Genomic DNA, 24,917 nt, shown 5'->3' with positions numbered 1-24,917 from the left:
AAAAAGCAGCAGGTGGGTCTTCTATCACAGTTGGATGTAAAACTAAAAGTTGTGCAGGCATGATATAACCTAGATTATATTTGGTGTACTATATAGTAAGATCATCATTCTTGGTCCTTCTGCAAATAAAAAGGTTAATGGGCACGGTCTCAGTTCCCAACGGAAATGTAGGTACTAAATGGAACCAAAGGTGAGAAGTTATCTGTGCTCCTAAATCCTGCTAGCAAAGAGTGGAATACACAAGCCGCGGAAGTCTCCCAACCCGCCTGGGAAGCTGGCCGCTACAGTTCCCCGGCTGGGGCCACCGATTCTTTATTAAGTGCCCAGAGAAGGGACCTTCGCTGTATTTACTTAGATTCTTGTAACAGGGAACTCTTCGGGAAGAAGTGGACTGAGATACGTTAGCACCTACATCCTTCACAGACAGTCCCGGCTCCCACTGCCCCGTCTACAGCCTCCTACCTGCAGAAAAGCACAGCAGAGACACCCGGCGCCTCAGGCGGGTCAAGCCTAGCACGGTGGGAGCAAAGAACATGGCTTCATCGTCGGGGTGCGCGATCACTAGGAGGGTCCGGTTTCCGGCTCCCAGCAGACCAGACTGCTCCTGACTCTCCATTCGTTCGGAGTAGTCCCCAAACCAGAGGAAGCCCCACGATAGGACCACCACTGCCAAACATAGAAGACCCACCACTTCCATGCTCTGTAAGTGGCATTGAGCCTGCGCAATAGGGAAGGCTGCAGCTGTCTCCGACTCCGGCGGGAAAACTGAGCTTCGGAAATTGCGTTCCGAACTGAACTCCGGCTTGCTGACCTGAGGCTTTAAAAAAAAAAACCAAAAAGAAAAACCACGTCGGGTTTCTGCTATGGTTTTATGCGGATGTATCCCAACATTTCTTCATCGAGTTCTTTTTACTTGATGGCATTTCCCAGGTCTTATGCTTGCTCGGTTTCAGAGCTGAACTGAACCCCTTGCCGTCCCGTTTTCTACTCTTGTCCTAATTGTGAAAGCTGATTTTAAAACACGCTTCTTTCGCCTCCCCATCGTGCGTTCTCTCTTCGCCATTTAGTAACTCACTTCTTAAAACCCGGGACTTTCTCGTAATTACGTGGTTAGACAGCCCCTTATCTAGATGAACACCAACTTTGTTTTGCCTTAATTTGGGGATGTTGGGAGTGGTGGCTTCCCTGAAGGCCAAGTATGCGGTTGCGACGGGGCGTCTACTCATTTCATTAGAACAGTCAGGCTGAACGTGTACTAAGGAGACGCGAGGCCGCAGGTTCCTCTGGCGGATGACTTCAGGTTAAGGATCGACATCATGGACAAATCGGCCTTCCCCGGCATTTCGGTGAAGTCTTGGTGCGAATTACAGTCAGAGCCCTAGAAGCTCTGTTGGGTAGGTCGCCCACCACTACGGCTCCCAAGACGCGGGGACCCTGCTACCCTCCAGGCTGCCCAGACCCAAGGAGACTGCCTCCGTTCCGCTGCGCCGCGGAGCGCCGCGGAGGGGTGACAGGGCCAGCAACGTCCCTCTCCCACGCCCGGGGAAGGCCCCCAGCGCGCGGGACCGGCCGGCTCGGTGCGCGGCGCAGCGCGTTGGGTCCGGTCCCGCCTCCGTTCGAGGGAACCGCCGCCTCCAGGCCGAGGGACGACGCGAGGGGACCAGGAAGCTCGGACCGAGGTAAAGCCGCGCTCAGCCAGCGGAGGGAGTCGGCCTCCCATTCCTCCGGAAGGAGGAGGAGCCGGCGCCGGAGCCGCTTCAGCCGCCGCCGCCGCCGGTGCTGGGGGAGGGAGAGGGGTTGAGTCAAGATGGCGGCCAAGGTGGCGAAGCAGCAGCGGCGGCGGCGGCGGTGGCTGGAGTGAGCGCTCAGCTGGCCGCGCCGAGTGAGGTCCCGGAGTAGCGACGCGCGCCGAGGCCGCGTCCTGCCCCTCAGGCCGGGAGGCGCGCCGGCTAGCACGCTCCGCCCGCCCCCGGTGAGTAGGCCCCGGCGCCCGTAGCTCCGGCCTCCGGGCCCCCGCTCGCCCGAGGGCTTCTGAGGCTCTCGGGGCACCAGCCGCGGGGTGGCTATCCCGCCGGGTGAGGGGCGTTGCGTACCGCGCAGGTTGGGAGCCGCCCAGCCTCCCTGCCGGTTTTCTTCGGCCGCCCGGGGCGAGTCGGGCGCGGCAGGGAGCTCGGGCTGGGCGAGTGGAGGAGGCTTTTGGAGTTCGGAGGAAGAATGGGCCGGGCCGGGGCGCGGTGTCCCGTGGAGGGGCGTGCGGAGCCCGGAGGGCCGCCTGAGGAAGCCCAGGCGGGGCCGGCACAGGTGGCGGGCCTGGGCTCACTCTGAGGCGGAGTTGGCCGTCTTGGGAATGTAAGGGGTTAGGGAGGAGGACAGCGGTGGACAAGTCTGTGAAGAGCAAACGGCTTCACCTTTCTGACCGAACCTCTTCTGGGTGTAATGGCGAAGGGTGGGTAGCGGTGGAGATGGCAGAGATCGGAACCCAATACCTTCTGCCTTTTATTCTTGGTGTTTTAATGTGCGAAGTCGGTGAATTCTCTTTTTTGGGGGAAGAGAGATTTGAGAAACCGTAATTGAAAAATCAATCTTAATGGAGAGGAGACTGAATTCTTAGAATTAGCTGGATTAGGCATAGTCGCGTATTAAAGGTGTGAATGGGAATAAGTGATATTTATGAAAAGTGCCCAGGAAGTGTGGCATGCCACAGTGCCGCTTCCACAGAGTTAACCTTGTAGGGTAGTGGTATGAGTGATTCTAATCTTTCGGATTAGTATATTCACTTGCATCAGATTTGCTTCCTTAATTATATCCTAAGTATTTTGAAAATTCATTTGTAAAATTCCTTGTGTGCACCCTGGTGAGGCAGTGATGGAAGGCGGAACATTGTGCAAAGAGCAGTGTTTGAAAAGGCCCACAAATATTCATTCATTTCTTCAGCGTATCTTGATAATAGCTGTTGTTGATGGGTCACATGTAATTATCCCTTCCATAACTGAAGAGTTGATGTTTTGAAAGTGTTCTGATAGACCCTTTCATTTCATAAAGGTATTTATTGGATGGATCAATTGACCTATCAGGAGAAGATCAGTTTTAGAATCTTACTTAGACCAGTTTTAGAATCTTACTTAGACATGGGTAAAAATCACAGAAGAAATAACGAGTTGTTGGAGAAGGAAATAGTGTCTTTATTTTCTCAGTCTGTTAAAATGCAGTGGAATTTTATTTATTTATTTTAATATTTATAGTACACAGTTGCTTTAAGCACACCTGTTAGTGGAAATCAGAAGTTAACATACGTGCATGTAAATAATATGTACATACTACATAGGATGTGATAACTTGCAATACCAAAATACTTTTTCCTTTTACAAAAATCTTGCCGTATGTTGAATTACTCCCTCAGAGAAAATACAATACAGAGTCCTGATTCTTCCTTTAACTTACTCTGTGACATCTTGAAACATTATCAACCTTTCTGTTCTTCAGTTTCCTCATCTGTAATAGTAGGAAAATACCTGCTCTCCTTGGGTTGACTGTCCTGAGCCAAAGGGAGTTAATAGTTACAAAATTGCTTTAAACAGATTGAAAGGGTTATATTTCTGCGAGGTAGTAACAGCTCCCTCTGCACTCCTGAAATGCTTTATCTGCATGTCTCTCTCATGGCATTTACACTTTTTACCTTGTATTTAGGTATTTGCCAGTTTTATCTCCTCTTGAGGGCAGGATAGGTCTCTGATTTTATTTTTACGTTTAAGGCACCATGTAGGATTTAATTTTCTGTGTAGGCTATTGACACTGCAGATGTTTGCTGAACGAATAAACATTGTAAATGTATTCCCATAATTACAACTTAGCTGAATACACCTGTTATATGCTTTGACATATCTGTATAGCTATGATTCTCTCCATGGCTTCTGAGGAACATGTATTTTTAAGCGGATGTCCTCGTGGATTTAATCATACAGTAAAGCAACTATTTGGTTTACCGACATAATTTAAAAAGTACAGAATGCTCAAAATTATGTTTTTTTGAATTTGTTGAATAAAAGTTGTTCGAGGGCTAGCCAAATTTACCTTAAGTTAAGATTTTTTTAACTTTTTTTTTGTGAAATGGTGAGATTTTCTTACCATTGCTATCTGCAGTAGAAAACAAAGGCCTTTGAATAGTCGAGGAATTGATGTAGGTAAATGTCAGGCTATTTGTTACTCATTTTTTGTGTGTGTGTGTTTTGTTACTCACTTTTAATTGTATTTTGTGATCTGTCTTAATTGCAATTTCAAATTGTTGTAGACGTCTAGGAATGATAGATGTCTTTCATATTTAGTAACTTCCATATTGGATTTTACTAACATACGGTACAAAGAAGTAGTAAAGGTTGATCAGGATTTATTATGTCACTTGTGTTCAGCCAGTGTGAAGTACCTTTTCTGTTCAGAGCATTTACTAGATGCTATAAAAGTATCAAGTTGAGCAGATCAGTTACATGCACAAATAATCCAGTCTAAGTTCTTTGATATTTTGTCCTTTTCGGTTTGTCGATGCAAAAAGTGTATTTATGTAGATGGTTAAGAAAATATTTTGTTTCTTTTTTTAATCAGGACATTTTAGGAGTATTGAAAAGCTGTGAAAAACTGTCATGTAACAATAACTGTGTGTAGAGCATCTGTTTTTTATTTTGGTATTCTTGTGGTGGTTTTCCTTGAACATTTTACTGTTCTTCTACCATTTTTTTCTATCTCAGAAGATTGTGTGGTCAAAATATTACTTGGATAGTCTTCAGATGCAACATACTTTTATCTATCCTCCTTGCTTATGAAAATGAGACCATGCAAAGCCATGTGAATATTCCTGTGATCTTCAGTTTGCTACTTTTACATAAAAATGATCTCAAAAACAAATCTAAATTGTTTAAAATGCTAATAATTAATAGAATTATGGAGTGTAGAGTCATACAGATTATCTAGTTTTTTTTTTTAAACCCGTTTTACAGGTGAATAATCTGAGGGTCACAGAAGTGATCTGCTTAGCATTTGAGTAGTAGCAGGATCCAAAATTTTGATACCCAGGATAGTGCTTACTCCATTGCACCATGTCAATCTGTGGGGTGATTCAATGTGATGGTTGACAATTTCTTAAAATAAAAATTGAGGTGAATGGGGAGTGAGAGATCACTTAACTCAGCTTAACAGTTGAATTTATGGTATTCTTGAAATTTCTGCAATGAAAATACATGTTGAAAAAAATTAGTATTGATCTACACCAGTAATTTGATGATCACTGGGAGTTATTTAGTTTCCTTAATATTTAATCTGCTATGATAAATATCTTATTAAAAATGTTTTTGAGGTTATCTGGACCTAGTGACAATTCATGGAATTGAAGTAGTGCAGTGATGGAAATGCTATTATATCAGTGGTTAGGTGATTCAGATCCAAACAGGTTAATTATTTTATAAGTTAGCTATTCCTTGATTCACTTACTCTCAAACTTCTGGAGAAAAAAATTTTTTTAAGTATGAGGATTTCAGTTGCAGAAAAGCTTAGATAAATAACATGAATTCTATTAATGCTGTGTTGAAAAGCTCATACCTTGGTTTTCTATGGCGTATTCATGCCAAAATGTTTACTGTAAACAAAAAACACACATACACACACACATTTTAAACTCAGATATTCTGTCATTAATTCTGAAGCATGGCATGTTTATTCCATTTGGGCTGTTGAATATTATGTCTATTTTGTATTGTATTAAAAAGGGTTGTTTTTTCTCATACTATACTCTTTTTTGGAATGCTGTTTCTCTACTTTACTTTTCCAAACTCTGCCATATCTAAATTCTGCCCGTTTTGGGGGTTTGAACACATATCCCTTCATCCAGAAGACTCCCTCCTACTCCCTCTTCTCCAAAGATGTCTATTTTTCATTATGGAAATTCTATACTTTTACCTCTGTTGTAATGTCATAGTTATTTATGTATGCATATGCCATTTAGTCCCCACTTAGACCACAATCCCATTGTGGGCATGTCTGTATATCATTTATTTTTTAATCCTTCCCATGTAGTAGAATTTGTTGAAAGCATAAAAAAGAGCCTAGCCCCTAGTTATTTGGTGCAGTTGTTGTAGAGGCTGACTAATACACCTGCGAATTTGGTGATGAAATTTTTTTGGAAATTAAAAATCAGGTAGAAATTTACCAGTGTTAGTGAGATAAAATGTCTGCAATCAGTGCATTATTATAGTATTTCTTAAAAAACAAAAAGTTTCTGTTTAGTGGGATTTTTGGGAGAAAGAGAAAGTAAACATAGGATTGGCTCATCTCAGACTATGTATTTTTAGAACAGAGATGTGTTAGTTTATATATGCAGGAAATTTTGGAGTAGTTTCAGTGCTAATAAAAAATTGTGAATTAGGAATATAGGATATTGGTTTATAGGATTATTATAGAATCTCTTTCAAGAGATCCGTTTGAAAGAATAGTACTGACTAGTTTTATATCAAAGATTAAATTTTCAAGTAGATTAGTCAAGAGCAAAGGAAAAATCCAGATTATCAAATTATTATATTGAACCTCCTTCCCCCCAGTGCCTACTTGAAGAATAAAACTTGGGCCGCTTTTCTGGTTTTTGTTTTTGATATGTGTACATAAGCTGATACCAAACCAGGATAAACTGAGGTTACGTTTTTCTAGGAAAATTTGACTCTCAGATTTCTTATGAGGGTCACCAGGGTCGCAGATTGCCTCCCCCCACCCACTATCATACTTCTATTTAACTGACAGATTCTTTCCTTGACAATTTTATTGTCATGCACAGTTCAGAGGCAGAGTAATCTGTTCTAGGCAGTTCATTGCCCTTGGCAGTAGCCTATAGATTTATGTAATTTTGAAATGTTTGGTTTAAGTAATAATCATCATGTCTTTGAACTCCTGTTCAAAGACATTTGATTGTATTACTTTTGATTAAGTCCTTTTAATTCAGTTTTGAGTTACAATAACTTTTATGTGTTTGGAATAAAACCAAAAGTGTGTGCTTTCTATACATAGTGTAAATATACCAGATTTAGGGAGTATATTGTCCATTAACTCTGTGTGTTGTGTGGGAGAAGGAAGGAGGGAACTAAATGGAACAGGAGGGGTGGGGTGGAAGAAGTTATGCTGTATTCATACAAAATCATTTTAATGATTGGAAGAGGATATATTATTTAAAAATCTTTACTTGTCTTTAGTTTAATGTAAGTAATACATTATTTTGCAGAAGTACAATATGAAATATATAAAGAAATTGAAAGTGTTGCATTTTTCTCAGATTTTTTTCTCGTGTATAAATTTTCTGTATGATGGGATCTGTAGTGTACTATTTTTTGAGTGACTGTTACATGTTGATACATTTAGAGCTACCTTACAGTTGATGGCTACATAGTATTCAGCTTAACAAAATACCATAATCTGTTTAATCAATTTGTGACCACTAGTGATTTGTTTTGTCAGAAAAAATAAAGCTGTAGTGAATTGTTTGTGTGTATTTTTTTGTATGCTTGTGCAAGCAGCTTTGTAGGATAGATTACTAGAGTGGAGCTGCTGTGACATGAATAGTACAGATTTGGGTAGATACTGACACAAATGTATGGGTATGTCCCAAATCCTGGCCAGTAGTGGATATTACAAAATAAAACATTTTGACAATTTGAGAAGTAGAGAAAAAAGTGATTCTAATTGGCCTTTTAACATTATTGAGGTTGAACATTTTTTGATGAGGGGAGTTGTTTTTCTTTTATAAATTGTCTGCTTTTGTTCTTTGGTTATTTTTGGTAGGGTTATTGATATTTTTACAGCTCTATGTAATAGGGTATCCACTTTTTTTTCGTATTTAGGCACATCATCTCCTTCCCAACACAACCCCACACCCTCTCCCTACCCTGTTAGTGTTTTGTAGTATTTTGTGTTCAGATGTGTCCAACCTGACTCTGTGCTGGCTGTGTGACCTTGGGCACATTACTTAATCTGTCTAAGCCTTAATTTCTTTATTTGTAGAATGGAGATGATGTAAGTCATTTTTAGCATAGTGGTTGGCACGTAAAATAAATAGTAACTGTTAGCTATCTTCATTATTAGTCTGTATGTGGCTTCTGGGTTTCATGCTCTACTTAGAAAGACCTTCTTTACTCTAAAATTTTAAATATTCACCCATTGATTAAACTGGAAAAACAAAGTGAGGAGTATTAGGTATAGTATGCTATTGCTTATTTAAAGAGGAAGAATAATGTGTACATATTTGCTTGTATGTCAGAGGATATTTCTGAAATGAAACCCAAGAAAGTGGTAATATTGGTTGTTTTAGGAGAACTGAAGGACTGAGACGTGTGAGAGGGAGACTTTTCACTTTATACCTTTTTGTACTTGTAAGGCAAAGAAGTCCCCATATATTAATTTAACACTTTTGTGGTTTCTTTTTTGTTTCCTTTTCCTTTTCCTTTTTTTCCTTTCTATTATTATTATTATTATTATTATTTTTAAACTGATTTGTTTGATCCACCAGGAATTTATTTCTGGTATAGAAAGTGAGATAGAGATATATTGTAGGGGAATATATAGGTACATGTTTTGTGTCAGCTCCATTTAGTGGTTAACCAATCCTTTGTCCCATGTTGGAAACTTTGATCATTTACTAAATGTTTGGACTGTTTCTAATTTGTCTGTTATGTTATCTTGATCTCTTGTTGTATATCACTGTACCTTTTAAATTACTATTGTTTTATAAGTTTAATACTGATAGGGGTAGTCACCTGTTCATTATTTTGTTTTTTTCAGACTTTGACAATTCTGGTCTGTGTAGTCTTCCAGGTGAACTTTAGAATCATTCTATGAAGTTCAAAAGAAATGTCGCTGAGATTTTTATGGGGAATTCTGAATATTGATTGGGAATATTGAATTTATAGGTTAATTTTGGGAAAATTGACACTTCTGTGTACTTCCTATTCTTTTGTTCAAATAGACTTTTATGTTCTTTAATAGATTTTTAAACTTTTCTTAAAATAAGTTGTGTACATTTCTTATTTCTTTTGTTCAGCAAATATGATAGGGACTCAAACAGGGAGTTTACATTTCTAGTGAGGGAAGACAGTATAATAAAGTAAGGCAAACTAACCCATTTCAGACTGTGATTAATCTGTAAAGGAATAAAAAGGGTGATGTGATTGAGAGCAGTTGGTGGGAGCCTACCTTACAGGGTGCTTGGTAAAGGCCTTTCTGAGAAGATGACATTTGAGCTGAGACTCTTAAGTTTTTGAGAAGGAGTCAGCCCCATGAATGAGCCAGCAAGCGCATTCCAGGCCACAGTAAAGGACAAAGGCCTGAGGCAAGGAAGAACTTGGCACAGAGGAAGGGATGGGAAGGAAGCTCACTGTGCTGGGGTCTGCTGGCAGGGGGAGGAAGCAGGGGCCTTGGGGACCTAGTGGGTAGATGGGATTTTATTTGAAGTGCATGGTAGCCCCTGGGGAGTCTTAAGCAGAAGAGTGATATATTCTGATTTATGGTTTAAAAGAACATTGGCCTTTTGACTCGAGAGAGTATTGAAGCGAGACGTGCAGGTAGGAGTTTGTTGCAGCAAGAGGTGCGGATGGGGCAGTAGAGATGGAGAAGCCTGGGAGGCTGGGGGAGGCGGGAGGGGGAGGCTGTGCTGGTAGAAGGGTGTTACTGAGAGCTAAGCACTGTCCGGTGCTGGGGAGGCCAGTGAGCGGAACAGAGGTGGTCTGTGCCCTCACAGGTGTGTGGTGGTTTCATTTTTTTTTTTTTGGATAGAATTCAGTAAATTAATTTTGTCAGTTGCTTTTCTTTGTTTTGGTATATACCTTAGAAATAGAGTCTGTTCATTAGCCTGTTTCTCTTTGCTTCATGACCTTTAGCAGTCTCTGTTAGTGGGTCAAAGGGGAGGCAGCAAAACATGATCTTTAAGATATGTCTCTGCATTAAAAAAGAATCACCTTGAAGAAATTACTTAGCCTTTGTAAAGCCTTTAGATGGGGATAATAATGGCACTGGTGTTTTAGGTTAGCTCATGCACACTTAGCTCTTCGTACACTGCCTAGTAGTATATAACAAGGCTCAGTAAATGGTAACTTTTTATTTTTCCCCTTAGGTATTAACATACCTATTAATTCTGGCCAAGCATCTAAAGTTAAAGTGTTTTCTGATCCTAATACACTGTGTGTGTGTGTGTGTGTGTGTGTGAATGGAGAAAAGAATTGACAAATAATTGATAATTTTGGCTTTGAATATATTCATTCTTACAATTGAAAGAGTGAATGTTGCTCAGTTCTGAAAATTTAGTTCAGTATAGTGCAACTGTACCACAGGGCTCTCAGTTGTGCTGTTTACTCCTGCTCACTTGGGAAACTTCGTTCTCACTTTCTGTAGGGATAAATCAACATTTTCTTTTTTTATTCAAGAATTAATTGACTGCCAGTATTCTGAGGTTAATCAAATAACTGTGCCCTTATTAATGTGCTTCTTTTTACATCATACTTCACTGAGTAGGATACTTTAATCTAAAAGGCTTTTTTCTTTAGCTCCCTTCATCTATCTCCTAAGTGACATGTCATAATATCAAAAGAGCTTACAGTCAAATTTAATGACATTCCCCCAGAGGAGCTCCTTTTTAATTTTTTTTAAAGGAAAGAATGTTATATTATTATTATTATTATTATTATTATTTTTTTTTGTGAGGGCATCTCTCATATTTATTGATCAAATGGTTATTAACGACAATAAAATTCTGTATAGGGGAGTCAATGCTCAATGCACAATCATTAATCCACCCCAAGCCTAATTTTCGTCAGTCTCCAATCTTCTGAGGCATAACAAGTTCTTACATGGAGAACAAATTCTTACATAATGAATAAGTTACATAGTGAACAGTACAAGGGCAGTCATCACAGAAACTTTCGGTTTTGCTCATGCATTATGAACTATAAACAGTCAGTTCAAATATGAATACTCATTTGGTTTTTATACTTGATTTATATGTGGATACCACATTTCTCTATTATTATTATTTTTAATAAAATGCTGAAGTGGTAGGTAGATGCAAGATAAAGGTAGAAAACATAGTTTAGTGTTGTAAGAGAGCAAATGTAGATGATCAGGTGTGTGCCTGTAGACTATGTGTTAATCCAAGCTAGACAAGGGCAATAAAACATCCACGTATGCAGAAGATTTCTCTCAGAAAGGGGGTGTGAGGTTCTAAGCCTCACCTCTGTTGATCCCCAATTTCTCACCTGATGACCCCCCTGCGACTGTGCCTGTCTTAGGTTGTTCCTCCCTTGAGGGATCTGACCCGTCTCTGGCTAACCAGTCATCTTCCGGGGCCATACAGGGAAATGTAAAGTTGGTAAGTGAGAGAGAAGCCTTATTGTTTGAAATGGTTAGCTTTTTATTTCTTTGCGTATTTATGCCCTGTAGCTTCTATGCCCAGCATTTGTCTTGAGGTATCTTTACCACTTGGAAGAATTATGATACTCGGTAAATTTGATATGAGGCACGAGTTCTATTTAAGGGTTGTAATTAGGAAGGAAGAAGAAAAGCTATAGAAGTAGCAGGCGGAAGAAAACATGGGAAGATTGATTATTTCTTTGACATATCTTCTTGTAGAGTAACTTCAGCATGTATAGGTTTTAAGCTACTACTAAAATTGCGCACACACGTTAACATAATAGGAGTATAGTTACATAACCAAGGCATATCTGTAATTACCAGCCATCTCCAGTGAAACCAAGAAAACGAGTTAGGCACCTTAGGCATTTGTGAAAACTTATCTATGATATGGTGGATATTGTCCAACTGAACTTGAACAGTCTGAGAGAAATCAGACAAATTAAAACAACCCATTCCTGGGGAATGTTCACATCCCTTATGTTCTTTTAACAGTAAATAGTCTGTATTTGTAAGATTTTGGAGCGCTACAATTTGCACTTCTCCTAATTCTTGGTTGAGTTCCAACAGTATAGATCCAGTCAAATTTGTTGTTTTACTGTATGCACAGGCCAACTTAGATATCTCCTTCATTCCCCTGGCAAGTCCAGGAACTGCTGGGATGAGTGCATCTACAGCTGTAGCAGTGCATGGATCTTTGTTGGGGTTTTTTGATGATCATCTTCTGGCATGAGTCTTCCAGAGAGTGCTGATGTTGGAAGTTCTCTTTCATATCGTATCTTAGTTCATTTTCGGGATAGCCCAATTAGGCTTTGATCTTCTGTATAAACTCAAACAGACCCTTTGCCTACACTTTTATATGCCCTTTATACCCTTGTGTAGAACTCATTGGAGGTCACCACACAGGAACTGCCCTTTTTTTTTTTGTTTGTTTTTGTTTTGTTTTTGGTATCACTAATCTACACTTACATGACGTATATTATGTTTACTAGGCTCTCCCCTATACCAGGTCTCCCCTGTAAACCCCTTTACAGTCACTGTCCATCAGCATAGCAAAATGTTGTAGAATCACTACTTGCCTTCTCTGTGTTGTACAGCCCTCCCTTTTCTCCTACCCCCCCATGCATGTTAATCTTAATATCCCCCTACTTCTCCCCCCCCCTTATCCCTCCCTACCCACCCATCCTCCCCAGTCCCTTTCCCTTTGGTACCTGTTAGTCCATTCTTGAGTTCTGTGATTCTGCTGCTGTTTTGTTCCTTCAGTTTTTCCTTTGTTCTTATATTCCACAGATGAGTGAAATCATTTGGTATTTCTCTTTCTCCGCTTGGCTTGTTTCACTGAGCATAATACCCTCCAGCTCCATCCATGTTGCTGCAAATGATGGGATTTGCCCTTTTCTAATGGCTGAGTAGCATTCCATTGTGTATATGTACCACATCTTCTTTATCCATTCATCTATCGATGGACATTTAGGTTGCTTCCAATTCTTGGCTATTGTAAATAGTGCTGTGATAAACATAGGGGTGCACTGATCTTTCTCATACTTGATTGCTGCATTCTTAGAGTAAATTCCTAGGAGTGCAATTCCTGGGTCAAATGGTAAGTCTGTTTTGAGCATTTTGATGTACCTCCATACTGCTTTCCACAATGGTTCTAACTTACATTCCCACCAGCAGTGTAGGAGGGTTCCCCTTTCTCCACAGCCTTGCCAGCATTTGCTGTTGTTTGTCTTTTGGATGGCAGCCATCCTTACTGGTGTGAGGTGATACCTCATTGTAGTTTTAATTTGCATTTCTCTGATAATTAGCGATGTGGAGCATCTTTTCATGTGTCTGTTGGCCATCTGTATTTCTTTTTTGGAGAACTGTCTGTTCAGTTCCTCTGCCCATTTTTTAATTGGGTTATTTGTTTTTTGTTTGTTGAGGCGTGCGAGCTCTTTATATATTCTGGACGTCAAGCCTTTATCGGATGTGTCATTTTCAAATATATTCTCCCATACTGTAGGGTTCCTTTTTGTTCTATTGATGGTGTCTTTTGCTGTACAGAAGCTTTTCAGCTTAATGTAGTCCCACTAACTCATTTTTGCTGTTGTTTTCCTTGCCCGGGGAGATATGTTCAAGAAGAGGTCACTCATGTTTATGTCTAAGAGGTTTTTGCCTATGTTTTCTTCCAAGAGTTTTATGGTTTCATGACTTACATTCAGGTCTTTGATCCATTTCGAATTTACTTTTGTGTATGGGGTTAGACAGTGATCCAGTTTCATTCTCTTACATGTAGCTGTCCAGTTTTGCCAACACCAGCTGTTGAAGAGGCTGTCATTTTCCCATTGTATATCCATGGCTCCTTTATCATCTATTAATTGACCATATATTTTTAGGTTAATATCTGGAGTCTCTGTTCTGTTCCACTGGTCTGTGGCTCTGCTCTTGTGCCAGTACCAAATTGTCTTGATTACTATGGCTTTGTAGTAGAGCTTGAAGTTGGGGAGTGAGATCCCCCCTACTTTATTCTTCTTTCTCAGGATTGCTTTGGCTATTCGGGGTCTTTGGTGTTTCCATATGAATTTTTGAATTATTTGTTCCAGTTCATTGAAGAATGTTGCTGGTAGTTTCATAGGGATTGCATCAAATCTGTATATTGCTTTGGGCAGGATGGCCATTTTGACGATATTAATTCTTCCTAGCCACGAGCATGGGATGAGTTTCCATCTGTTAGTGTCCCCTTTAATTTCTCTTAAGAGTGACTTGTAGTTTTCAGAGTATAAGTCTTTCACTTCTTTGGTTAGGTTTATTCCTAGGTATTTTATTTTTTTTGATGCAATTGTGAATGGAGTTGTTTTCCTGATTTCTCTTTCTGTTGGTTCATTGTTAGTATATAGGAAAGCCACAGATTTCTGTGTGTTGATTTTGTATCCTGCAACTTTGCTGTATTCCGATATCAGTTCTAGTAGTTTTGGGGTGGAGTCTTTAGGGTTTTTTATGTACAGTATCATGTCATCTGCAAATAGTGACAGTTTAACTTCTTCTTTACCAATCTGGATTCCTTGTATTTCTTTGGTTTGTCTGATTGCTGTGGCTAGGACCTCCAGTACTATGTTAAATAACAGTGGAGAGAGTGGGCATCCCTGTCTAGTTCCTGATCTCAGAGGAAATGCTTTCAGCTTCTCGCTGTTCAATATAATGTTGGCTGTGGGTTTATCATAGATGGCCTTTATTATGTTGAGGTACTTGCCCTCTATTCCCATTTTGCTGACCGTTTTTATCATGAATGGATGTTGAACTTTGTCAAATGCTTTTTCAGCATCTATGGAGATGATCATGTGGTTTTTGTCTTTCTTTTTGTTGATGTGGTGGATGATGTTGATGGACTTTCGAATGTTGTACCATCCTTGCATCCCTGGGATGAATCCTACTTGGTCATCGTGTATGATCCTTTTGATGTATTTTTGAATTTGGTTTGCTAATATTTTGTTGAGTATTTTTGCATCTACGTTCATCAGGGATATTGTTCTGTAGTTTTCTTTTTTGGTGGGGTCTTTGCCTGGTTTTGGTATTAGGGTGATGTTAGCTTCATAGAATGAGTTTGGGAGTATCCCCTCCTCCTCTATTTTTTGGAAAACTTTAAGGAGAATGGGTATTATGTCTTCCCTGTATGTCTGATAAAATTCCGAGGTAAATCCATCTGGCCCGGGGGTTTTTTTCTTTGGTAGTTTTTTGATTACCGCTTCAATTTCGTTGCTGGTTATTGGTCTGTTTAGATTTTCTGTTTCTTTCTGGGTCAATTGTGGAAGGTTGTATTTTTCTAGGAAGTTGTCCATTTCTCCTAGGTTTCCCAGCTTGTTAGCATAAAGGTTTTTATAGTATTCTCTAATAATTCTTTGTGTTTCTGTGGGCTCCGTCGTGATTTTTCCTTTCTCGTTTCTGATACTGTTGATTTGTGTTGACTCTCTTTTCTTCTTAATAAGTCTGGCTAGAGGCTTATCTATTTTGTTTATTTTCTTGAAGAACCAGCTCTTGGTTTCATTGATTTTTGCTATTGTTTTATTCTTCTCAATTTTATTTATTTCTTCTCTGATCTTTATTATGTCCCTCCTTCTGCTGACCTTAGGCCTCATCTGTTCTTCTTTTTCCAATTTCGATAATTGTGACATTAGACCATTCATTTGGGATTGCTCTTCCTTTTTTAAATATGCTTGGATTGCTATATACTTTCCTCTTAAGACTGCTTTTGCTGTGTCCCACAGAAGTTGGGGCTTAGTGTTGTTGTTGTCATTTATTTCCATATATTGCTGGATCTCCATTTTGATTTGGTCATTGATCCATTGATTATTTAGGAGCGTGTTGTTAAGCCTCCATGTGTTTGTGAGCCTCTTTGCTTTCTTTGTACAGTTTATTTCTAGTTTTATGCCTTTGTGGTCTGAAAATTTGGTTGGTAGGATTTCAATCTTTTGGAATTTTCTGAGGCTCTTTTTGTGGCCTAGTATGTGGTCTATTCTGGAGAATGTTCCATGTGCACTTGAGAAGAATGTATATCCTGTTGCTTTTGGATGTAGAGTTCTATAGATGTCTATCAGGTCCATCTGCTCTACTGTGTTGTTCAGTGCTTCCGTGTCCTTACTTATTTTCTGCCCAGTGGATCTATCCTTTGGGGTGAGTGGTGTGTTGAAGTCTCCTAGAATGAATGCATTGCAGTCTATATCCCTGTTTAGTTCTGTTAGTATTTGTTTCACATATGCTGGGGCTCCTGTGTTGGGTGCATATATATTTAGAATGGTTATATCCTCTTGTTTGACTGAGCCCTTTATCATTATGTAGTGTCCTTCTTTATCTCTTGTTACTTTCTTTGTTTTGAAGTCTATTTTGTCTGATATTAGTACTGCAACCCCTGCTTTCTTCTCACTGTTGTTTGCTTGAAATATGTTTTTCCATCACTTGACTTTTAGTCTGTACATGTCTTTGGGTTTGAGGTGAGTTTCTTGTAAGCAGCATATAGATGGGTCTTGCTTTTTTATCCATTCTGTTACTCTGTGTCTTTTGATTGGTGCATTCAATCCATTAACATTTAGGGTGACTTTTGAAAGATATGTACTTATTGCCATTGCAGGCTTTAAATTCGTGGTTACCAAAGGATCAAGGTTAGCCTCTTTAGTACCTTACTGCCTAACTTAGCTCGCTTATTGAGCTGTTATATACACTGTCTGGAGATTCTTTTCTTCTCTCCCTCCTTGTTCCTCCTCCTCGATTCTTCATATGTTGGGTGTTTTGTGCTGTGCTCTTTGTAGGAGTGCTCCCATCTAGAGCAGTCCCTGTAAGATGTTCTGTAGAGGTGGTTTGTGGAAAGCAAATTCCCTCAGCTTTTGTTTGTCTAAGAATTGTTTAATCCCACCGTCATATTTGAATGATAGTCGTGCTGGATACAGTATCCTTGGTTCAAGGCCCTTCTGTTTCATTGTATTAAATATATCATGCCATTCTCTTCTGGCCTGTAGGGTTTCTGTTGAGAAATCTGATGTTAGCCTGATGGGTTTCCCTTTATAGGTGACCTTTTTCTCTCTAGCTGCCTTTAACACTCTTTCCTTGTCCTTGATCTTTGCCATTTTAATTATTATGTGTCTTGGTGTTGTCCTTCTTGGATCCTTTCTGTTGGGGGTTCTGTGTATTTCCGTGGTCTGTTCGATTATTTCCTCCCCCAGTTTGGGGAAGTTTTCAGCAATTATTTCTTGTAAGATACTTTCCATCTCTTTTCCTCTCTCTTCTTCTTCTGGGTCCCCTATAATACGGATATTGTTCCTTTTGGATTGGTCACACAGTTCTCTTAATATTGTTTCATTCCTGGAGATCCTTTTGTCTCTCTCTATGTCAGCTTCTATGCGTTCCTGTTCTCTGATTTCAATTCCATCAATGGCCTCTTGCATTCTATCCATTCTGCTTATAAACCCTTCCAGAGTTTGTTTCATTTCTGCGATCTCCTTTCTGGCATCTGTGATCTCCCTCCGGACTTCATCCCATTTCTCTTGTGTATTTCTCTGCATCTCTGTCAGCATGTTTATGATTCTTATTTTGAATTCTTTTTCAGGAAGACTGGTTAGGTCTGTCTCCTTCTCTGGTGTTGTCTCTGTGATCTTTGTCGGCCTGTAGCTTTGCCTTTTCATGGTGATAGGTATAGTTGGCAGAGCTGGGACGAGTGATGGCTGGAAGGACTTCCTTTCTTGTTGGTTTGTGGCCCTCCTCTCCTGGGAGAACAGCGACCTCTAGTGGCTTGTGCTGCGCAGCTGCGCGCAGACAGGGTTTGTGCTTCCTGCCCGGCTGCTATGGAGTTAATCTCCGCTGTTGCTGTGGGCGTGGCCTGGCTCGGGCAGCTACTCCAAAGTGGTGGAGTCGCGTTCGAGCAGGAGCGGCTGGGAGGCTATTTATCTCCGTAAGGGTCCTCCCTGCTCTCTGCAGCCCAGGGGTTAGGGTGCCTAGTGATCCCCGGATTCCCTACCTCTGGATTAAGTGTCCCGCCCTGCCCCTTTAAGACTTCCAAAAGCACCCGCCTAAACAAAAGAACGACCACCAAAAAAAAAAAAAAAATTTTAATTAAAAAAAAAGATGGTCGCTCGTTTTTCTTTATTCTCCGGTGCCAGCCTCAGGCCTCTGCTCACCGGTCTTGCTGCCCTGTTTCCCTAGTATTGGGGGCCCTATCCCTTTAAGACTTCCAAAAAGCGCTCGCCAAAACAAAACAGCAAAAAAAAAAAAAAAATGGTCGCGCGCTTTTCTTATGTCCTCTGTCGCACAGCCTCCAGTGCCCGCTCACTGTTCTTGCTGCCCTGTTTTCCTAGTATCGAGGGCCCTGCACTCTGGCCCAGATGGCTGGGGCTGGGTGTTCGGCAGCCCTGTGCTCCGTCTCCCTCCCGCTCTGCCTGCTCTTCTCCCGCCGGGAGCTGGGGGGAGGGGCGCTCGGCTCCCGTCGGGCCGGGGCTTGTATCTTACCCCCTTCGCGAGACGCTGGGTTCTCTCAGGTGCGGATGTGGTCTGGATATTGTCCTGTGTCCTCTGGTCTTTATTCTAGGAAGGGTTTTCTTTGTTATATTTTCATAGATATATGTTGTTTTGGGAGGAGAGTTCCGCTGCTCTACTCACGCCACCATCTTCCGCCCCTCCCCTGTTATATTATTTTACAGTAGAAGTTTTATTCCAGTTTATCACCTTTCTGATTTCACACAAAGTACTGAATTCCCTTAGTTGATTTCTAGTCTCTCCTCTCTCAGAGGTTGGACTCTGAGGTAGGCCCAGGAGGTCAGATTCCTTTAAGTCATCACCAGTTCAAAGTCTTAGGTGATTGGGACACCCCAGAGGCTTGTCCTTGCCTTTCCTTCAACAGTGTACTTTTGGAGTTGGACTAGAGCAGGGCTGCTTTGTGAGAATTAGTGAGACCTGATTTACCTCAGTTTAGAAAGTAATTATTTTAGCATCTGCAGTGTCATAGAGGTCTTCCCCTATCCCATACTTCTCTTTCAAAAGGTTCTATTATTTGATCATTTAAAAGAAAATTGAATTGTATATTTGGTAGGGTCCTTTTTCTGCTTTGATGAATATGGGCTCCACTTCTGTTGTGACCCTTATTCTTCCTTATTTGATGAGGCATCTGCATTCCTGCCACAGCAAAGTATATTTTTAGCTTTTACCCAAGATAGCTTAGGTCACCTTGAAAACCACGTACATTTTGGTTATGCAAAGGTTGTAGGCCGAAAGCTGGGAGTTCCTGGTGAGGGGGAATTAGATTTTTTCTTTGTAAGAGTGTATTTGAAATTTTGTTGTTGCAAGTTGCCTGTTGAGTAAATGTGTGTATGTGTGTGTATCTTTATTACTTAGTATGGAAAGATTGAAAACTAATTTAATAAAGACCAGTTTCATTTTACTATGTTTTATTACCTGCTTCTAAAGTATAGGAGGCTAGTTCTGGGTTTATTTGTAAAATTCAGATAAAATGTGCTGTTGTCACTTACAATAGTAGCATCTAGTTCTGTATTATCCCCATCCTAAAATAGGATTATCTGTGTTTATGATATGAGGGAGTTGTACATAAAACTTTAACCAGGTTCCTTAAACATTTCATAGAATTTTTACATTTCATAAAAATCAAACATGTAACTAACTCTTGAGTTGATGAGTTTTGGTGCTCAGAACTGAAATTAAAATTTGAAACTGACACTTAAGGTGTTTCCTTCCCCTAAACTGAATTCTTTTATTTCAATTGTATTCAGGCATGTCAAGTGTTTTGGGGAGAGGTCTCTTGCTTAACCAGAACTGGAGTGAGGTGGAAGGCAGGGACTAAGACAGAGAGACTGAAAGGAAAGGTTCTATGTTACTCATTCTCACCAAATCAGAGTATTTCTTCTTTGTGTATTTTATGTTTGGCTTCCATGTAAGGTGTTTGAGGAAAGAGTGCTGGTTAAAAAAAAGAGAGTCTACTCTATTGCTCATGGGTAAATTTTGAGGAAGGAGGTCACAGTATTCTCCAAGCTGTAGGTCTCGTACCATGGGTAGGTTCCGTAATCATGGGTAGGTCCCGTAACCATGGGTAGGTCCTGCTTTGACCCTAAGTTTGTATGGCAGCATTCGCCACTGACAAAGATTACTGACAGAAGGGAAACATGGACAAGTCATTTGACTCATATTTGAGTGACATTGAATGCCAAGTGTTGAACTCAGGACTCACCATTGCTGAAAATTAAGAAAAAAAGCACACCACCACCACCATACTACGTGGATTTTCTCTTCTGGCAGACCACCTGTTGGAAAAAAACCTGGATGCCCTTGAGCTAAGATCTTTCTTTTTACCTCTCCGTTCTATTTATAGCTTTATTTACTTAGGATGTCTGAGTTGAGAGGAGAGTTCAGAGATAGATCATGTGAGTGTTTCTTAGGGGTGCAGCTCAGAATTACTTGGAAAACTCTTAAAAAATTGTATTTGTGAACATTTTGCTCTACAGCAATAGAATATAAAGAAGCTGTTTATGGACTCATGAGAATTTCAAAATATATTGTTAAGTAATAAAAGCAAGATACCAAACATTGTATACTCTGCAGCCATTTACATAATGGGAAGTGTGTGTGTATGTACAGGATATTTCTAAAGGGTACATTAGAAACTAATAACTTTGGTTGCCTTCTGGGAGGACAATTGGGTAGTAGCAGCTGGGGGACAAGGGTGAGGAGATTTTTCTCTTTGTATTTATTCTATGGTACTTTTAAAAATCTTAAATCATGCATATAATACCTATTTCCCAAAACAAAACAAACATCAATACCAGCAAAACCCCCACACGTTGGTTTTTCCCCTTCTATCTGGAGCAAGTACAGGTGTGTATAGGAGGGGGACGCTGCCCAGGTGTTCTAATGTATGGGCCCACTGAATGTCCCAGTTCCTCAGAGTAGTTCACCACATGCTGAGAAAGCTGCAGATCATCACAGCAAACACTGGCTTCTCCCATTTTTGCCACTGACAACTTTGTGGTAATGTAGAAGTTATTTAATTTCTCTGTGCTTCAGATTCCTGTTTGATAAAATCAATGTTGGTTAAACTCAAGACCTGCCAGTTCTTAGATATTCAGACTTCTATCCGTTGGGTGTGCAGGGAGCAGGCAGGAAAGAGTCTGGGGAGACATCAAGTTCTGTCTTCTGACTCTCCCCCTAGCTATATTCCCCTGCAGCAGGAAAAGTAAACAAGTAGTAGGGTGGTAGGTTCAGTTAGAATATTCATATATGATATAGTACTGCATACAAATTTAAAAGTTCCTTCTTTGTTTTAATATTAGATTGTATGACAATTCTCCAGAACATTTTTAAACATAGCTGGGTAAAGAATTTGTTTGATTAAAATGGAGGAAACTGGATCAAATTGACACTGGATTTTTTCTTTAATTAGCCCTCTTCTCAAATTCCTTAAAATGATGGAAACAAAGAAAATGTATATAGTTTTAATTATATATAAAAATAATTCCTGTCTTTTTCATGGTAATTTTACATATATAATGAAGATGTGTTCTATATATTTTACACATATTTTTTCCATCACACATAAAATATTCTCCATCATATGTACATTAAAATATTCCCATCTTAATTATATATACACACATTTTATTTCCCATCTTAAACTATAAACATACATATTCATATTTTAGGATAAGAATACTCGATAGTATAAAGGTATCTGTTCTTCCTTTAGTCTATGAATTCAATATATATTATATATATATGTAATATACAATATATATATATATTATGGGGCCTGACAAGCTGAGTGATAGTCATGTGAAAGAGCGACATGTCCTAGAATAACTCTGAAAGCTTTGAAAGTAACAGCAAAACTAAGAAGTAAGTGAAAACTTGCCTTACCAGGTATAGAAGCCTCATAATGTTGCAGTAAAGACAGACAAATTAGTGTATCCAGAATCATACATATGTGGAAATATACTTTGTAATAAAGATGACTTTTTCTTTATGAACTGTTTTAGGTCCACAGAAATATGCTGAGAACAATATAGGACATGTCTATGTGCCTACCGTCTTTGTTTAAGAAGACTTAATATTTTATCATACTTGCTTCAGTTTTTAAGAAATAAAATAGTAAAATTTCTACCCCTCCTTCTTTCTTTAGATGTAACTATTGTCCTAAAGTAGATATATATCTTAAATATGTTTATTTATAGTACATAAAAATTATGGTATTTTCTTAGTTTCTAATGTAAGGATCATTTAAAAAATTTTCACTCAGCTTTACTTTCTTTTCAGGTTTATATGTTTTGAAACAGCTCTAGTTTATCGTTATTTCTGTATAGTAGTTTATCATATGAATATACCACATTGTGGAATTTAGGTTGTCTTCAATTTGTTTGTTATACTGTTGCAATAAATATCCTTTTGTATGTATGTGAGTTTCTCTAGGGTAAACAGTGAAATCTCTGGGTTGTAATGAGGATGGCATTCCAGGTAAGTATGGAGAGGCAGACATGTTCAATAAGGGTTGTCTTGGGGTAACTGTTAATTCAGTAAAGAAAATATGTTATCTTACCATCTTTTAGAAAAAAAACAGGTGATTAGGGAGCTAAATATAATTTTTTTTTCATTTTTTAAAAAGTTTTGATATCATTAATCTACAATTACATGAGGAACATTATGTTTACTAGACTCCCCCCATCACCAAGACCCCCCCACAAACCCCATTACAGTCACTGTCTGTCAGCGTAGTAAGATGCTGTAGAGTCACTACTTGTCTTCTTTGTGTTGCACAGCCCTCCCCGTACCCCCCCACATTATACATGCTAATCATAATGCCCCCGTTTCTTCCCCCCCCATAACCCTCCCTTTCCACCCATCCTCCCCAGTACCTTTCCCTTTGGTAACTCTTAGTCCATTCTTGTGTTCTGTGATTCTGCTGCTGTTTTGTTCCTTCAGTTTTTTCTTTGTTCTTATACTCCACATATGAGTGAAATCATTTGGTGCTTGTCTTTCTCCGCCTGGCTTATTTCACTGAGCATAATACCCTCTAGCTCCATCCATGTTGTTGCAAATGGTAGGATTTGTTTTCTTCTTATGGTTGAATAATATTCCATCGTGTATATGTACCACATCTTCTTTATCCATTCATCTACTGATGGACGCTTAGGTTGCTTCCATTTCTTGGCTATTGTAAATAGTGCTGTGATAAACATAGGGGTGCATATGTCTTTTTCAAACTGGGCTGCTGCATTCTTAGGGTAAACTCCTAGAAGTGGAATTCCTGTGTCAAATGGTATTTCTATTTTGAGCTTTTTGAGGAACCTCCATATTGCTTTCCACAATGGTTGAACTAGTTTACATTCCTACCAGCAGTGTAGGAGGGTTCCCCTTTCTCCACAACCTTGTAAACGTTTGTTGTTGTCTTTTGGATGTTGGCCATCCTTGCTTGTGTGAGGTGGTATCTCATTGTAGTTTTAATTTGCATTTCTCTGATGACTAGCGATGTGGAGCATCTTTTCATGTGTCTGTTGGCCATCTGAATTTCTTCTTTGGAAACTGTCTGTTCAGCTCTGCCCATTTTTTAATTGGATTGTTCACTTTTTGTTCGTTGAGGTGCGTGAGCTCTTTACATATTTTGGATGTCAACCCTTTATCGGATGTGTCATTTTTTAATATATTCTCCCATACTGTAGGATACCTTTTTGTTCTATTAATGGTGTCCTTTGCTATACAGAAGCTTTTCAGCTTGATATAGTCCCACTTGTTCATTTTTTGCTTTTGTTTCCCTTGCCCGGGGAGATATGTTCATGAAGAAGTCGCTCATGTTTATGTCCAAGAGATTTTTGCCTATGTTTTTTTCTAAAAGTTTTATGGTTTCATGACTTACATTCAGTTCTTTGATCCATTTCGAATTTACTTTTGTGTATGGGGTTAGACAATGATGCAGTTTCATTCTCTTACAAGTAGCTATCCAGTTTTGCCAACACCAGCTGTTGAAGAGGCTGTCATTTCCCCATTGTATGTCCATGGCTCCTTTATCGTATATTAATTGATCATATATGTTTGGGTTAATGTCTGGAGACTATTCTGTTCCACTGATCTGTGGCTCTGTTCTTGTGCCAGTACCAAATTGTCTTGATTACTGTGGCTTTGTAGTAGGGCTTGAAGTTGGGGAGCGAGATCCCTCCCACTTTATTCTTTCTTCTCAGGATTGCTTTGGCTCTTCGGGGTCTTTGGTGTTTCCATATGAATTTTTGAACTCTTTGTTCTAGTTTGTTGAAGAATGCTGTTGGTAATTTGATAGAGATTGCATTGAATCTGTAGATTGCTTTAGGCAAGATGACCATTTTGACAATATTAATTCTTCCTAGCCCAGAACATGGGTTGAGTTTCCATTTGTTAGTGTCTTTTTAAATTTCTCTTAAGAATGTCTTATAGTTTTCGGGGTATAGGTCTCTCACAAAGGTGGACTTATTTTAAGACTGTAGGCAGTTTAATAGGTATCAAAGGACAAGAAAAGAAATACAGCAACTTCTCCGGGGGACCAACTCTGGAGGAAAGAGTCAGGGGCCTGCAAGTTCTCCTGGCTCCACATCTCTCTGCATGTGTCTAGACTGGCATTCTCTGCTGCCCTTGTAACTTCTTGGGCACATGCTTTGGCTGACCTTGACTCTACTCTGGCCATTTTGCAACTCAGTTCCCTGTAACTGATGTTCTCAATTCCAGATCCTGGAGAGGCATTTGATTGGCACATCCCTTGTTCAGTAGTATAGTTCACTTGAAACAAACATGGTGTCAAAGCCACATCTTAATTAGGAGCATGTTCTCTAGAAGGAGTATGTGTGTATGGACCTGGGTATGACTGGACCTTAGTGCTAATCAATCTAAAGATGACCTAATTCTCTAGGCCAGTGGTCATCAAACTTTTTGGTTTCAAGACTCCTTTACTATCTTAAAAATTAGGTCTCCAAAAAACTTTTGCTTATGTGGGTTATGTATGTTGATAT

The 24,917-nt window shown here is 39.7% G+C and overlaps 2 protein-coding genes across 16 annotated transcripts in view; one reads left to right on the top strand and one right to left on the bottom strand.

Annotated features, from left to right (window-relative positions):
- Positions 1-2,187, bottom strand: part of PIGL (phosphatidylinositol glycan anchor biosynthesis class L) — a 100,743-nt gene extending 98,556 nt beyond the window's left edge. Inside the window, exons 1-2 of one of the 2 annotated variants that reach the window (XM_036920659.2) lie at positions 2,094-2,187; positions 463-817 (exon numbers count right to left, since the gene is read on the bottom strand). In XM_036920659.2, the coding sequence (XP_036776554.2) occupies positions 463-697 (235 nt within the window). In that variant the 5' untranslated portion in view covers positions 698-817; positions 2,094-2,187. Of the gene's footprint in view, positions 1-462; positions 818-1,075; positions 1,189-2,093 lie in introns of those variants that run through there. The other variant, XM_036920658.2, reaches the window with a different exon arrangement.
- The window catches only part of NCOR1 (nuclear receptor corepressor 1), a 203,504-nt gene continuing 180,419 nt past the window's right edge, over positions 1,833-24,917 (top strand). For all 14 annotated transcript variants that reach the window (XM_036920642.2, XM_036920646.2, XM_036920647.2 and 11 more), the window contains exon 1: positions 1,833-1,972. The gene's annotated coding sequence lies outside the window, so the exon portion shown is untranslated. The remainder of the gene's footprint in view (positions 1,973-24,917) is intronic.

The sequence above is a fragment of the Manis pentadactyla genome, chromosome 4 (genome assembly GCF_030020395.1).
Source record: "Manis pentadactyla isolate mManPen7 chromosome 4, mManPen7.hap1, whole genome shotgun sequence".
Lineage (NCBI taxonomy): Eukaryota > Metazoa > Chordata > Mammalia > Pholidota > Manidae > Manis > Manis pentadactyla.
Note: the sequence above shows the minus strand (reverse complement) of the source record. Positions and strands in the feature narration are given on the sequence as shown.